A 14,877-nucleotide genomic window follows, 5' to 3' on the forward strand; every position below is an offset into this window, starting at 1 on the left:
CAAAACAAGTTGCTTACTTCCAAGTTACAATGGGGACATAAGCATTGAGTAAAGAATCCCATTTCAAAAGGAAGAAATCAGCCAAAAGAAAGGGGCTACAGGGAGCAGTGTCCAGGGGCTGCACAGGGCAGCTGGGCCCTGGGCCTGGTCTGTGAAACCATTTTTCCTGCCTAGGCGTGAGGTCTGTGATAGGAGGCACTACCAGGAAGGTCTCTGATATATCTTTCAGGCCTTTTCCCCATTGTCTTGGCTCTCAGCATTTACCTTTTAGTTATCAAATTTTTACAGCCTGCTTGAATTCTTCCTCTGAAAATGGGCTTTTCTTTTCTACCACATCGCCAGGCTGCAAATTTTTCAAAATTTTATACTTTGCTTCCCTGTTAAATATAAATTTCAGTTTCAGGACATTTCTTTGCTTATGCATATGAGCGTAGGTAGTTAGAAGCAGCCAGGCTACATCTTGAACACTTGCTGCTTAGAAATGTCTTCTGCCAGATACCCTAAATCATCACTCTTAAGTTCAAGGTTCCACAGTTCACTAGAGCAGGGACACAATGCAGCCAGTCTCTTTGTTAAAGCATAACAAAAATGACCTCTACTCCAGTTCCCAGCAAGTTCCTCATTTCCATCTGAGACCTCCTAAGCCTGAACTTCATTGTCTGTATCACTATCAGTCAGCATTTTGGTCACAACAATTTAACAAGTCTCTAGGAAGTTCTAAACTTTCCCTCATCTTCCTGTCTTTTTCTGAGTTCTCCAGGCTGTTCCAACCTTTCACTATTACCCAGTTCCAGAGCTGCTTCTGCATCTTCAAGTATCTTTCCAGCAGTGCCCTGCTTCTTGATATTAATATTTAGTTTTATGAGGCTTCAGGAAACTTACAATCATGGTGGAAGACAAAGCAGGAGCAGGTATCTTCACGTGCCCAGAGCAGGAGAAAGAGTGGGGAGGGGCCACACATTTTTAAACAACCAGATCTCCTGACAACTTACTCACTATACACTACCAAGGGGGGATGGTGCTAAAGCATTTACGAGAACTCTACCCCTATGATCCAGCCACCTCCCACCAGGACCCACCTCCAGCATTGGGGATTTTATTTCAACATGAGGTTTGGATGGGGACACAGATCCAAACCACATCAGTTCTCATTTATGTCAGAATGTTTCTCAGCTCTGTTTTACAAAAGTGAAAGGTTCTTTCCTGGGAATTCAGAGACCCATGTTCTGGTGTTCTCTGTACCGTGTCTTGCTGTGTGACTTTAGGTTAGTTGTTTGACCCCTCTCTGCCTCATTTTCCTTCTTCTAAGTGGCAGTGGATTATGTGATTCCCCGATGGCCCTATGCTTTCTAAATTGCAGTGACCTAAGATCAGTTACATAAGCAGCAATTTGGGAATGGCTAGATTACAGTTACTGAGAAAGATTAAAAGATTAAACAAGTCATCCCACATAATGTCACAGAACCCATAAATTGTAGCCCATCATCATTAGTTTCAAGGAGGAAAGTCAACACTTAACTCTGAAGGTGAAAAGCCAGCCTTTCTGAAGATGAGACACAGGAAACCTGCATCAGACTCCTAGGCCCCATTTGAAATCCACAGCATCTTTTCCCTTAAAGACTGCATATTGAACCGCCACATCCTCTTCTAGGCATTTACTAATTAATTAACTAATAATTAGTGAAGCCATGGGAAGAAAAGAAGTAGCAAGGTCCTCAGAGGCCTCTTTCTGATTTAATTCCCTCATAAGGGACCTTTATCACTGATAAGGGATGGCAGAGGAAATGACCACAAAGACAACAACTAGGCCAACTCATTCAGAGCAAAAACTTCAAAATAAGCAACTGGTCTCTAGAAACCCGTTTCACCACACCCCAACCGTCCCTGTAACCTTCACCCTAATTCTGCTCTAACATTCTCGTATCGTATATTCACGGCGTCATGTGAAGAAAAAGATTCCCACGTCAACTTTCACACTAATGGTATTTTTCATACGCGTGGTCAGAATCTCCTGGGGATGCTTGTTGAAAATGCAGTCTCTTTACAGCATTCCCAAAATATTGACTGTTTGGGAGTGGGACTCAGGAATTTGCACTGTGGTGAGCACATTCAGGTTTTGAGAACTTCTCTTTTGAGGGTGGAGCAGAGCAGGCCCCCTTCTGGTTCATGCTCTTTCCCTAAGCCTCTCCCCTCTGTCTCTCACAGGGACAGTGTGAGTGACTGCTCAGATTCAGACATGTACCAACTGTGTGATTGAGTGACAGCCGAATGGTCAAGCATACTCCTTGCTCTCACCAGTGACATTTCCCCAGTGCCACAAGTGAAAGGGAGGGAAGTTTAGGGGACACTTGCCCTTCCTGGGGTACCTGTTCTGTGATTAAATTCCAACCCTGTGCTCTCTTGTCACATCTTCCTCCCTCCTTCCTTTGTAAACCCTTGGAGTCACTGAAAGCATCCCCTTGTATTTAAATGGCAACTCTCAGGGTCATCTCAGCAGATGTTCTGCTGAAGAGGGGTTGTGAGTGACAGTCTGTTTTTAACTTTGGCACTTGCATAAATAAACCACTTGGTTATGGGAACTCCCATTTTAGTTGCTTATTAAAGCTGAAAAGAACTACGCTTCAACTCCACAGACAAAATGAATCACCTTTCTCATACAAATACCAGAAGGGTGTGGGTGTGTGTGTGTGTGTGTGTGTGTGTGTGTGTATGTGTGTGTGTGTGTGTTTGTTAGGTATTGTTAGGTTTAATATAAAGTAGTTTGGCTGAGATAATCTCTAAAGCTTTTCAAGTTCTCAAATTCTATGGTCTATAAATCCTGTAGTATATTACAGATATATAAGGGATTGTAAAAGGGAATACATAAATAATTGGATAAAAGTGAACAAATGCATTCTAAGAATTTTTTAACATTATTTAGAGGTAAACTTTGTTATAAGAATAAGAAATATAAAGCAATTTTAATTAACCTGTGTTCTTTTATTATAGGTCACTGTATTTTTATTATAGGTCCATGCCATGTCAGTAACATATTAAAGAAAAAACAGTTGTGCATTTGTGGGATTTGTTTCATGACAAGTTATTATACTAATTACTTATTGGAGATGCAAAAACGAAAAATGATAATGTCTCTACCATCATGGAAAGTTATAATAAAACACAGCCAAGTTAGTTATATAGATAACAGGTATAAGTGAAATTTGAAGAAAGGAGCAATTTCAGAGGCTTTCCTCCTTAGGAAAGGAGGTGGAGCTTGAACTAGGGACTTGAGGGAATGCAGGATTTGTATAAGTTAAGCAGAAGGAACAGGGCATTTTAGATGGGCCAAAGCTTAGCAGATTTTATCATCAAGGTGTACTTTCAATGCTCGTGAAACATATTTGCTGCAGGGAAATATTTGCTTCAGGAAACAGTAAAAATTAGGGTGGGAAATACAGGCTGGGCCCAATGATGGAAGGCTTTTAACTCAAATCTAAAATATTTGGGATTGATTTTTTTAAGCCAACATTTACTAAAGCCTAAGTAATGCAACACTTTCCAAGTTCCTTGGGCAAAGGACTTCATCATCAAATTTTTATAATGCAAGTTATTCCCCTTTGGAGATTCTCAGTACACACTGGCATACTAAATATCCTCCAGTTTAACTCGGCATTTATCAAACTTATTTGGTGATAAAGCCCTTGTCTCAAGTTCCATCTGTCAGTGTCTTGAATCCTTCAGGAAACTGTTACAAGCAGTGAGGTCACTAGATGGTTCAGGACTCACTCGGGGACTCAGTGATTGATTCTGTCTCCTGTGCCCTCCATGTTCGTATACTACTCCCAGCAACAGAATGTGGATGCCTGAAGTATTAGTTTAGGAAGAAGTTGGTTGCGAGGGTCTGTTTCAGGTGTGACACATATGAGATCACAGTAGGATACTCAAGTGGAAATAGCTAGTAAGTTGTCAAAACAATTATAGTGAAACTTCAGGTGGAGATCATACCTGTAGATAGAATTGGCTGTCATCCAAATGGAAGGACCACTTGAGTGGACGAGTTTTCTGTAACAATTGTTTTCTTGTAACACCCCATATAATTTACTTATGCTCATCACTTGTCTGTCTTCCTCCTACTAGAGTGGAAACTCCTTGAGGGTGAGGGACCTTTGTCTGTTCATAACATTTCCCAAATGCCAGGAACAGTGTCTGGCACAAAGCCAGCACTCAATATCTGTTGAGCTGAATTGAACACAGAATGCTTCATATTTATTTGTTCAACGAACATGAGCTCTTACTCTCCATCTGACCAGAGGCTGGAGATTCCACAGAAAAACAGGATATGAACCCTCCCCAAAGAGAGCTCCGGGTCAACTATTGGAGACAGATATCTAAGCCACTTATCATCACCTAGGGTATAAGTGCAGGAGTGAGTGTGCACTTCCCTGCAGCCCTGACCACACAGAGGAGGAGTGGGAAGGTCTGTGGGGATAGTTGAACCAGACTTTAGGGCAGGAGCTAAGTCAAGAAGGTAGTCTGTCTAAGAGCCAAGGCAAGTGGGCACAGACATTCCAGACAAACAGAAGAACGTATACATTGAAGCACATTGTTCTTCATATTACCCTACCCAGGTGAGTCACGTGGTCCTGTGTTTAGAATGGTGGTGTGGTAATTAGAACGTATACAGGGCCCATGCCAGCAGCAGCAGTGAGCAACATGGAATATCACATGGGAGAAACAGGAGCAGCAAATGAGGCTGGAGATGCAGGCCAGGAACTAATACAACCCCACAAGCTTTAACATAACAGTAAGCAAACAAACTTAGTGTTAGACTGCATGTAAAAGAATTTGGTATGGCAAAAACAAGCATTCTGAAGATTGTGCTAACAGTACCTATTGATGGATTGAATGTGGAGTAGAAGGAGAGAAAGATATTTTTGGCTTCATCTTGGAAGGATGGAGCTGCTATTTAACCAAGATGCAGAAGACTGGAGCAGGCCTGGGCTTGAAAGGGACGATCAGGGGTTTGTTTTTGGACAAGTTAAGTTTGATATCCCTAGTTGACCTTTAGAGAAGAGGTCAAGACTGGAGTTAATAAATTTGGGAGCTATCATCACAAAGGTGATCTTTCAAGCTGGGAGGCTGAACTCATCTAAGTGACCACAGGCTGGGCATGGGGGCTCACGCCTATAATACCAGCACTTTGGGAGGCTGAGGTGGGCAGATCATGAGGTTAAGAGATTGAGACCATCCTAGCCAACATGGTGAAACTCTGTCTCTACTAAAAATCCAAAAATTAGCTGGGTGTGGTGGCATATGCCTGTAGTCCCAGCTACTCAGAAGGCTGAGGCAGGAGAATCGCTTGAAACTGAGAGGTGGAGGTTGCAGTGAGCTGAGATTGCATCACTGCACTCTAGTCTGGTGACAGAGTGAGCCTTTGTCTAAAAAAAAAAAAAAAAAAAAAGAAGTGACCATAGACATAGAAGAGAGATCCTTGGCCCCCAATGTTTATATGTCAGCAAGATGCAGAACAAACAGGAGGTGAAGGTGTGGCAGCCAGAGAGGTGGAAGGAGAACACTGTGATCTTCTGGAAGTCTAGTGAATGAGGTATTTCAAGGAGATGCCATTTTTCAGATGTTTATATTAAAGACCCCAGAACCATCACATAATTGGTAGGGATGTTGGGGAAACCAGTAACTCAGATTTTGGGGAGGGAAGGCATATAAATTGATACCATATCTAGGGAAACCCACGTGGCAATACATTTTAGAGTTTCAAATTCTGTGTACTTTCAACCAATAATCCCATTTTTTCAGAGATTATAAATATGATCAAATACTTAGGGAAAGTCATATGTGCAGTGGTTTTTGTTGTAATATTGAGGACAACTTAAATGTTTACCAGGAGGGCCCTGGGACATACATTATGATACATCCTTATAATGGAACATTATGCCACCGTACAAAGAATAAAGAATTCAAAAGTTAGCCAGACGTGGTGATGTGTGCCTGTAGTTACAGCTACTTGGGAGGCTGAGGCATGAGAATCACTTGAACCCAAGAGGCAGAGGTTGCAGTAAGCCAAGATTGTGCCACTGTGCTCCAGCCTAGATGACAGAGTGAGAATCCATCTCAAAAAAAAAAGTATATGTGTATTTCTGTGTGTGTATTCGTGTATATATGTGTATATATGTATATGTGTATATATATTTGTGTGTATATATACACATATACATATATATACTTGCCTCCAGACATATGTACATATATAAGAAAGATCTTATATACATATATAGATAGAGATATAGTTATAAAAGCAAGAGAAACCGTGTGTGTTATTTGCTAACATTTGCTTTAAAGAGGCAGGCAGAATATGCTGTGTGTGCTATGTGTGCATCTCTCTGGAAGGATACCTAAGAAGGAGTAACAGCGGTTGCCTGAGACGGGGAAGGGGAGCAAGGAGGCTGGGAGAGGGGGAAAGGAAAGACCGTTCCCTGTGTATCAGTTTATGCTTTTAAAATTGTTGAACCATATGACTACATTATCTGTTGAAAATTAAAATAGGAAGAGGTGTCAAAAAGAAGGAGAAATATGGACAGGCTGCAGTCTGCAGTCACGAGGGCCTTGTGTGTTATGGTAATCATGCCAAACCGTGGGAGAGCAGGAAAGCATCGACGTGAAAGTGGCGATCTAAACAAAAATATTCTAAGTCTAACAGAACTCCTCTATGCATAATTGTGGTGAAAAAGACCTCTTTAGTTTTCAGTAATAAGTGAGGGGGGTGTTGCCGAGCGCATTGTTCTTCATATTACCCTACCCAGGTGAGTCACGTGGTCCTGTGTTTAGAATGGTGGTGTGGTAATTAGATTCCACAAAGGGCTGAAAGTTATGCAACTTCATCTCACCTAGATCTACCCAGATGGAAAGTGCTGGCAGAAGAAGAAAACCTCCCTCATATAATTCATTCACAAATTGTACTGCTGTGGATTTGGCATCACAGGGATCTTGTCATCCATCTGGGTTTCAGGCATATATTTAAGAGACCTGGTTTATCTATTCCATCTCATGTAGAACGGGATTTAACAGTTCAAAATCCATCTTAAAATAATTTGGCTTTTGTTAATGCCCAGATTGTTTGGGAAGAAGGCCAAGAAAAGGAGGCTACCAACTGGAACTATCTGAAAAGCAATTAGGCATTTCCACATCTCCACAAGGATTAGCATGTAAATACCCACAAGTCGGTCGCACACCCAAACTTCAGACCTCTGGAGTTTTGAGTCAGAGCGTATAGTTTACAAAGGCTATACGTTTGAACAAGTACTGTATATAAATTATACATACTCTTATAAAATTATCAGATATTCATATTTTGTTCTCTAGTATGATACCATATCATAAGTCATGTGTAGACCATGTATGTTAAGATACTTTTAATACTGTTGATGCATCCACCTCTTGAATGAGGTCCCAAATACACTTGTGTCATATGGAATTCCATCTTTCAGGAAATATTCCACTACACCTAATTTGGGGAATTTGAAGTAAAATAAAAATATAAGTAGCTGTTTTGTCATCATTTAAAATATTTTAGCTCTTGCTTTTAATTTCAGTTTTTCAACCTACACACAAAAATTTTTGTACTGGTTGTGTGGTGATAAAAGAGCTTTTTGGGACAGCAAAGTAAATGTTCAGTTGAAAAACTAATCTTTAAATGTATCCATTTAAGATCAGTATGCCTCCTCATGAAGAATTTTTAAAATTGTATTTGCTTCTAAAATTTTAGCCATGTGCTACATGCTGTATTTTAGATTCATATCATTTAGACTGGTAGAGAAAATCCCAACCAGAATGTTTGAAAGGTCGTCTGCTTTACGTTTGGCAAGAATAAATGGCATTCATTTCATCGAAAAAGGAGATGATGCCATGTTTCTGACTTGGCCCCCACTTGCTTTCAAAGCAGAAGCCTCTTTTTGATATCTTTTTATTGTATATATCATACTTTTTATTTTTAGGGCTGTTTGGTTTTTATCTAAGTTTGTTATCTGTGATGGGAAGCAGAAAACTTGATAGAAGTGGAAATTTCTCTTCACTATATTCCGTATAGTTGTCTGCAGTTGTACAAAATGTTGAGTTAATTATGCCATCTTGAAAATTTTGCACCCATTTATTAATTTTCATAAAACCTGACATTTTAGGGGCATTATAATTCATTTTTGTCATTAAGCTTTTAAGCCCTTCAGGAAAAAACTCTTTAAAATATTTAAATTATAAAGTATTTTGGAATAATTGGAAATTATATGTAATCAGCACGTACACATATAAAAAAATCTGAGCTGTTTAGATTTTAGAGATAACACTGAAAGAAGCAGTAACTTTATAAAATATATTTCTTTATATAAAAATTCAATAATATAATTTTGTGTGACCATACCAATTTCTAAAATTTAACATTATAGCTATAAATCAAAGGTTAAATGATTTGTGTAGTCCTCACCATGAACTGATGGCCTAATTCTGTTCTTTGTCCACACAGTCTGAATCTTTCATTCCCTTTCGACCAGAACTGAAACTCTCCTTGACATCACCTAAGGATTTCCCATGTGTCCTTTCTCTGCTGTTTGATGACCTACTATTTGTACCCTTGGTTCTCAAGTTTATTATCACAAAGAAATTGCCGCAAGTTTTCTCATGGTTAACATTCCAGAAGAAAAATAACCCACTGCTTTCCCCTAGGAACAGAAACTTGGGATCATGGAGTCAAAGGAACCTAATGGTTAGTTCTTTGGCACAGAGCAACTGAGGCTCAAAGACAATCATTTTGTTGAAAGAGCAACCAAAAAAGAGGCCAGCCAGGTCTGTGTATGAGACACTGATCATTTGCTGATCTCTAAACATAATTTACCCCTAAGTATTAATCCATATTCCTGCATGTTTTATTGGAATCATGTAATATGCTCACAACCTTCAAACTTTGATGTCTTTAAACACACTGTATATTCTGACTGTGAAATATATAGCACTTAGCAATTGTGTCACACTTCCAAAGGACTGTTTACCTAGTGTTGGTTTTCAAATGAAGTTTATATTTTAAACTGGAAAAGATTTCCCTTTCTTTGGCTAGAATTAACTGTTACCTCTTGTCGTACTTGAGTGGCAACATGGTTGTAGAATCAAGGAATCCTAGTTCCTTCCCCTTCCTCTTTAACAGCTGCCCAAAAATGTTATGTTTCACCTTTAAAGAAAACATGGACAAGGCCATACTTTATTTGAGACTTTTATCATGCCATTTAGTTAAAATTAGACTGGTATATGGGACATTGACTAGTAGAAAAAATACAATTATTTTGTTAAACAATTAACTTAAGATAATGTGAACAACTGTACATGGCTCTAAAATACACACATTTAGGATGCAAATGTGTTAGCATAGTATTTGGAACATACTGGAAACATCCAGGAAAGTGGAACTTGTTTTTGAAAGAAAAAAATCCTACTTCTTATTCCCTCATTATTATTGTCCTGGTTTCTATTTCTGAACCTGATGATTGTTTTCACAGTGGGAATTCTTGTCACCATCACTAAGCAGCGGCAGAGGCAGCAGCCTCTACGCCATCCCGAAGCTGCCTTCCTATTTATTCTCCCCAGTGTCTTTCCATACCTCCAGCAGGCAGTGCTCTGGCCACATAAGCTAAGAGCCATACTCTGTTAGAATATTAGGACTCTTTTGGCTTAAATCCATAGTTTAAGAACTTCTAAATATGACCTTCTAAATATGCAGATGATCATCACAAAATAAATTTTCTCAGGATCAGTAAAATTCCAATTATTTTTTATTAATTATGTAGGTTTTTCTTACCTATAATTTATCAATGAAAAATACTTGCGTCTCTTTCCCTCCCTCCCTCCCTCCCTAATTCCTCCCTCCCTTCCTCCCTTCTTGCCTTCCTCTCTTCCCTCCTTCTCTCCTTCCTTCCTTCCTTCTTTAGGATAGTCTGTCTTGTAGCTCTTAGATTTTCTGAAATACCCCTATAATCATGACCCTCTGATAGCGATTGGATGTGGATTTGCATCTCTCAGTCCCATCTCCCCATCTTCCTAATCGTGTTTTCCTCCAAATGATCCCTAGTCATCTTGCATGGAAATCTGAAAATGTCTGTGGCTGGGCCCACTGCAGATCTTCTGGATCAGAACCTCCAGGGAGATGCAGGAGCCTGCACTTTAAGCACACACCTCCCGTGATTCTGTTGCTCATTGAGGTTTGAGATCCACTCTCTAGTCTCCATGCGACTTCTCTGTGCTGCCTGTCCCCATCATTCTCTGGCAAGTTCCCCCAGACCCTCCTCACATGCTCTTTAAATTCTCTGGATTACTGTAACAGCATCCACGTTTTCCTGTTCAGCTGCAACCACACTCACACAGCTCCTTGCCCACCCACAGCTCTTCCCAACACTGGGTCATGCCCCATTCGCATCCCCATAGTGGGAGTCCCACATCTTTTCTCCTTCCTGTAATTAAAGTGCAAGGAGTTTTAACTTCTTGTGGGAGTGAAGAGGGAGTATGACTTGGTCTTAAGCTTTTTACTTCTTACCTGATTTTCGCTAGCTACTTTAAAACTCACTCTATCTACTCTTTAGACAGAATAATATGACTTAAAAAAGGAGAAGACAGACTACTCTTCAGCTTTTTAGTAAAACAAGGACTTTTTCAGTGGGCTAATGTTTCTTTGCTGAAAATAATTTGAAAAATGAGGTGGTTGCTTAACCTATAACCCAGAGAAGTTCTTTATATACCACTGTTGTTACAAAGAACCCAGAAGACCTCCTGTGACCTGCTAGGAGTAGATTTCCTAGGAGTTTAGTACCAAGAGAATAATGCAATTTGCATCTTAGATATGTTACTGGATTTCTTTTGTTTTATATAAATAGATGGATTCAGTTCAAATGTATAATCTCATTCTCTCAGTTCAAATGTATAATCTCATTCTCTCTCTTTCTCTCTCTTCCCCTCCCTACCTCCCTCCCTGCCCCCTCCCACCTCTCCCTCTCCCCCCCTCCCTCTCCTTAGAACTGGTACCCATGCAATAGCCCTTACAATGTTCTGCCCGAAGAATAATTATTTTACACATATGACTATATCATGAGCTCATATTAAGGACTAGAACTTTTTTGCTCAGAAATAATGTGTGGTGGTTAGAAACCTTGGGTCATTGGGCTCAGACAAACCAAGATTAAAATCCGTCTTCACCACTTCCTCAGGAAAGTGCTGTAGCCTCTGTCTGCATTTCTTTTATAGCATACATGAAGTGCCTGGCAGGTTGGCCTTGTGATTCCCTTTGTTGTGTATCCTTAGTCCTTGCCCTGTGCCTTATATGTCACAGGGAGACAGTGAAAGGTCAAGGTGAGAACCAATAAAATCAATATATGCTTCAAATTAGTTGATTAGCAAAATCCACTCTGGTGGATTAGCAAAGATCAGTCATTTCTAAGTCAATAATACAGAAATGTTTAAAAGACCATCCTGACCAACATGGTGAATCCCTCTTCTCTACTAAAAATACAAAAATTAGCCGAGCGTGGTAGGGGCGCGCCTATAATCCCAGCTACTTGGGAGACTGAGGCAGGAGAATTGCTTGAACCCAGGAGGCAGAGGTTGCAGTGAGCCAAGATCACACCACTGCACCCTCATCTAGGTGACAGAATAAGACTCTGTCTCAAAAAGAATAAAACATGTTTTAAAAAAACGGATGTGTTATGCAGCAAATCAAATAAATAGCAATGGGATTGATACTGATTGTCTCAGTCACTTTTTTGGATTCTGAGTTTTTTATTTTTAACTTAGTATTCCCATTGTTCAATGTATCACCTTTTGCCTGCTTTTTTATTTTTATTTATTATTATTTTTTAATGCCTGCTTTTTTAAAAAAATAGCTGCACTAATAAAGCATTTTGTATGTCCCTGTAAACTTTTATTGGGCTAGAGATATTTTAAGAAGAGTAAGATAAGGGGGAATGGTGTCGTCTAATTTTTTTAATAGACTTATAGAATATGAGCTTTTTAGATAGCAGCCATGTAAGCAGCTACACTTGTTTCTTTAAATGTTTCCCCATTTATACCTTATTGATACCATTTTTTATCCTCTCAACTCCCCAATCCTTCAAGTCCCCAATCCTTCTCAAGGCAGCCTGTTCTGTAACAGTCTCTGGCCCTAGGCTCATTACCTTCTGAAGTTTCTGAAAGCTGTTTTCTTAAGATCTAGAGTAACTGTCTAAGTTCAGCATTCCCTTCTTCTGCTCTTCCCTTCCCTTACATTATGTGAGTTGGAATTAAGCCCAGTATAGCAGTTCCTGTCATTGCCGATTTACCGTATAGGTGATCAAATGTTCAGCAAGGCACCATAAACAGTCTGTCCCTAGCAGAATGAGGCTTCCATGCAGATAGATACCTTGATGTCAGAAAAATCCTCCATTATTGTTGTTACACCTTATGCCAGTTTTGAAATGCCATAAAAAAGCATTGTGAAGAGCCCACATCTAGTGAAGCAATTGTAATGGTGGTCCTGCGTTAACATCACTTCCATTTTTCCTCCCGGTTTCTTTTCCCATGCATCTTGCAGTCCATGGAGTCATATTTCTTGTTTGTAGAGAGCTACACCCTGCCTCCCCATCTTGTGTCTCTTCCCTTTCCTATAATTCCAGTCATGGATTTTATTCTGCAAGACTCAGTGATACTTATGAGAATATGGTGCCTCCTGACTGCATAATGAATATTAATTATTCCTGTTTGGAAATCCAAAACTCTTGCCAAAGTCGAGTATTAAAACTTAGAAAAGGCAAGCACATCAGTCTTATCATTAGGGCCCCAACCAGTGGATCTGAGTCATGCGGCACACTCTAGGGGGTCTCCCAGAGGTGAAGAGTAGGGAAAGTATGTGTGTGCATTGGGGCGGAGGGGGCTTATTCAGTTAACCAAGTTGGGATGTTCTCAGGAACTGTCATCAGAAAAAGAGAAGAGGGAGAAAAGGGGAGCAGGCTGTGCTTTAGTTCCTTAGGGAGTGGAATGAATCTTACTGTTCTTTCCCAAAACCAGTGAGGCTCTCATACCTTACTAGTATAACAGGAAGTACGACCACAGCTCCTGTTAGGTAGTAAAAAGAAACACAGAAGTAAAAAGACTAGATTGGCCATTTATTGTATTTATCATATATGTGTCAGCTTTTGCTTGATATTTAAAGACACTAGGGAATAAAGTTGTTGTCAATCACCATATAGAGAGTTGCTTTGAAATGGTGTTGCATAGAAAGGGAATTAGAAATCGGAATGCATAGCTGAAGAGTAAAATTGTGCAAAGGAATGCAGAAAATGTCTTGTAAAATTTACAACAGATCCAAATTATTTATAATAGCAAAAGCTTTGAAACAATGCACTGTCCTTTAGTAGGTACTGGTTAAATAAACGCTGGTCCATCTACACAATGGAGTCTCTGTAGCTGTTACGGAAAAGAGTTGAGGAGGAGCTGTATACACTGACATGGAGTGATCTCCACTGTGCAATTGGGTGAGGAAAGAAAACAACATGCAGGACACTGTACATAGCATGCTACTTTTTTCTGTCAGAAAGGAAGATTATGAATAATATGGACACATGATTATATTTGCGAAGAGAAACAATACAATAAAAAACTAATAAGAACATGTAAGGTGAAGAAGGATCAAGGTCGAGAAGACCATAAAGGAGGCAAGACTTACCTGAATTCACCTTGATAGGCAGTTTAACTTTGGAATCATGCAACGTTTTGACATAATCCATAAAACAAATTATATCCAAAAAGAACACTACCCCCCACCACACACATGTAAAATGAGAAAAAAGAAACACATGAGCTAAATTGTACATTGTCAGTAACATAACCACAGAGAGAAAAGAATTATTCCAGCTGACCCTAGAACGTCATATTTTTTACTGAAAATTCTCAATTACATATACTCTAAGGACAAAAAAAAGTTAAGAATGTTTAAATTGGATTCAGGAGTCTTACTATTAGCAGTTATACTGGTGTGATTAGGAATTAAGAGTTTTCCATCTAATGGAAAAAAAGCATAAAAGTTTGAAATTGATGTGAAAACCCTGTACACTAAATTTCAATCAGAGGATTTATAGATCTTGCAGAAATTATTTTGAATAGCAGTAGGGAATATTTATTTATGATATAAATTCTGGTGTAGAGTTGTGGCATAAATGCAGAGTTAGAGTTCAGGGTCTGTCTCCACTCCCCTCCCTGTACTGTGGGCTTGGTCTCTGACCTCAGATTGAACCTTTCTATGACAGGAAATACATTACATTCTTTCTCTCTCTGGTCTCCTCTGTATCCTCAGTGCAGCTGAAATCCGCCTTCCTAGAGTCAAGTCTAGGTGCTGGTCCCTATTTTCTGCTGCCTTTGCAGCCTCCCATCTCTGAAGCTTGCTGAGCTTCCCTTCTCTAAAATAAGAATAACAATGATCATAGATGCCCTGCTTCCCTTCAAAACAATGAGAAACAATTGCTGCTGACTTCAAAGATGCCTTCTGCCTTGTTGATGCTGTAGTTTTTCAGTGTTTTGCCCCCATTATTACATTCTTAAATGGACATATCTAGGAATTTCACTGGAGGTTGGAATCATTTTAGCTTTATCTAGAAAAATAAATATTTCCGGTTCATTACCACAGATTAGTTAATTACCACAGACACAGGGGGTAATACACTTTGTCTTTTTTATTTCTTTCAGCCATGGAATTCCATGAACACTTGCACAGCATAGGCACCAAGGAAGGTTTGAAGGAAAGAAAACTACAAAAAGCAGTGGAGAGCTTTACCTGGAATATTACCATCTTAAAGGTATCTACAGAGTTGTTTCTAATGCTGGTGA

General features: G+C 39.6%; 1 protein-coding gene across 8 annotated transcripts in view; it reads left to right on the forward strand.

Moving 5' to 3' along the window:
- Positions 1-14,877, forward strand: part of PLCL2 (phospholipase C like 2) — a 206,660-nt gene that overhangs the window by 158,595 nt on the left and 33,188 nt on the right. For all 8 annotated transcript variants that reach the window (XR_012519194.1, XM_074405696.1, XM_074405694.1 and 5 more), the window contains one exon: positions 14,737-14,846. Coding sequence is in view for 7 of the 8 variants with exons in the window: in XM_074405696.1 (XP_074261797.1) it covers positions 14,737-14,846 (110 nt within the window). In the remaining variant the exon portion in view is untranslated. The remainder of the gene's footprint in view (positions 1-14,736; positions 14,847-14,877) is intronic.

The sequence above is a fragment of the Saimiri boliviensis genome, chromosome 9, assembly GCF_048565385.1.
Source record: "Saimiri boliviensis isolate mSaiBol1 chromosome 9, mSaiBol1.pri, whole genome shotgun sequence".
Classification (NCBI taxonomy): Eukaryota; Metazoa; Chordata; class Mammalia; order Primates; family Cebidae; genus Saimiri; species Saimiri boliviensis.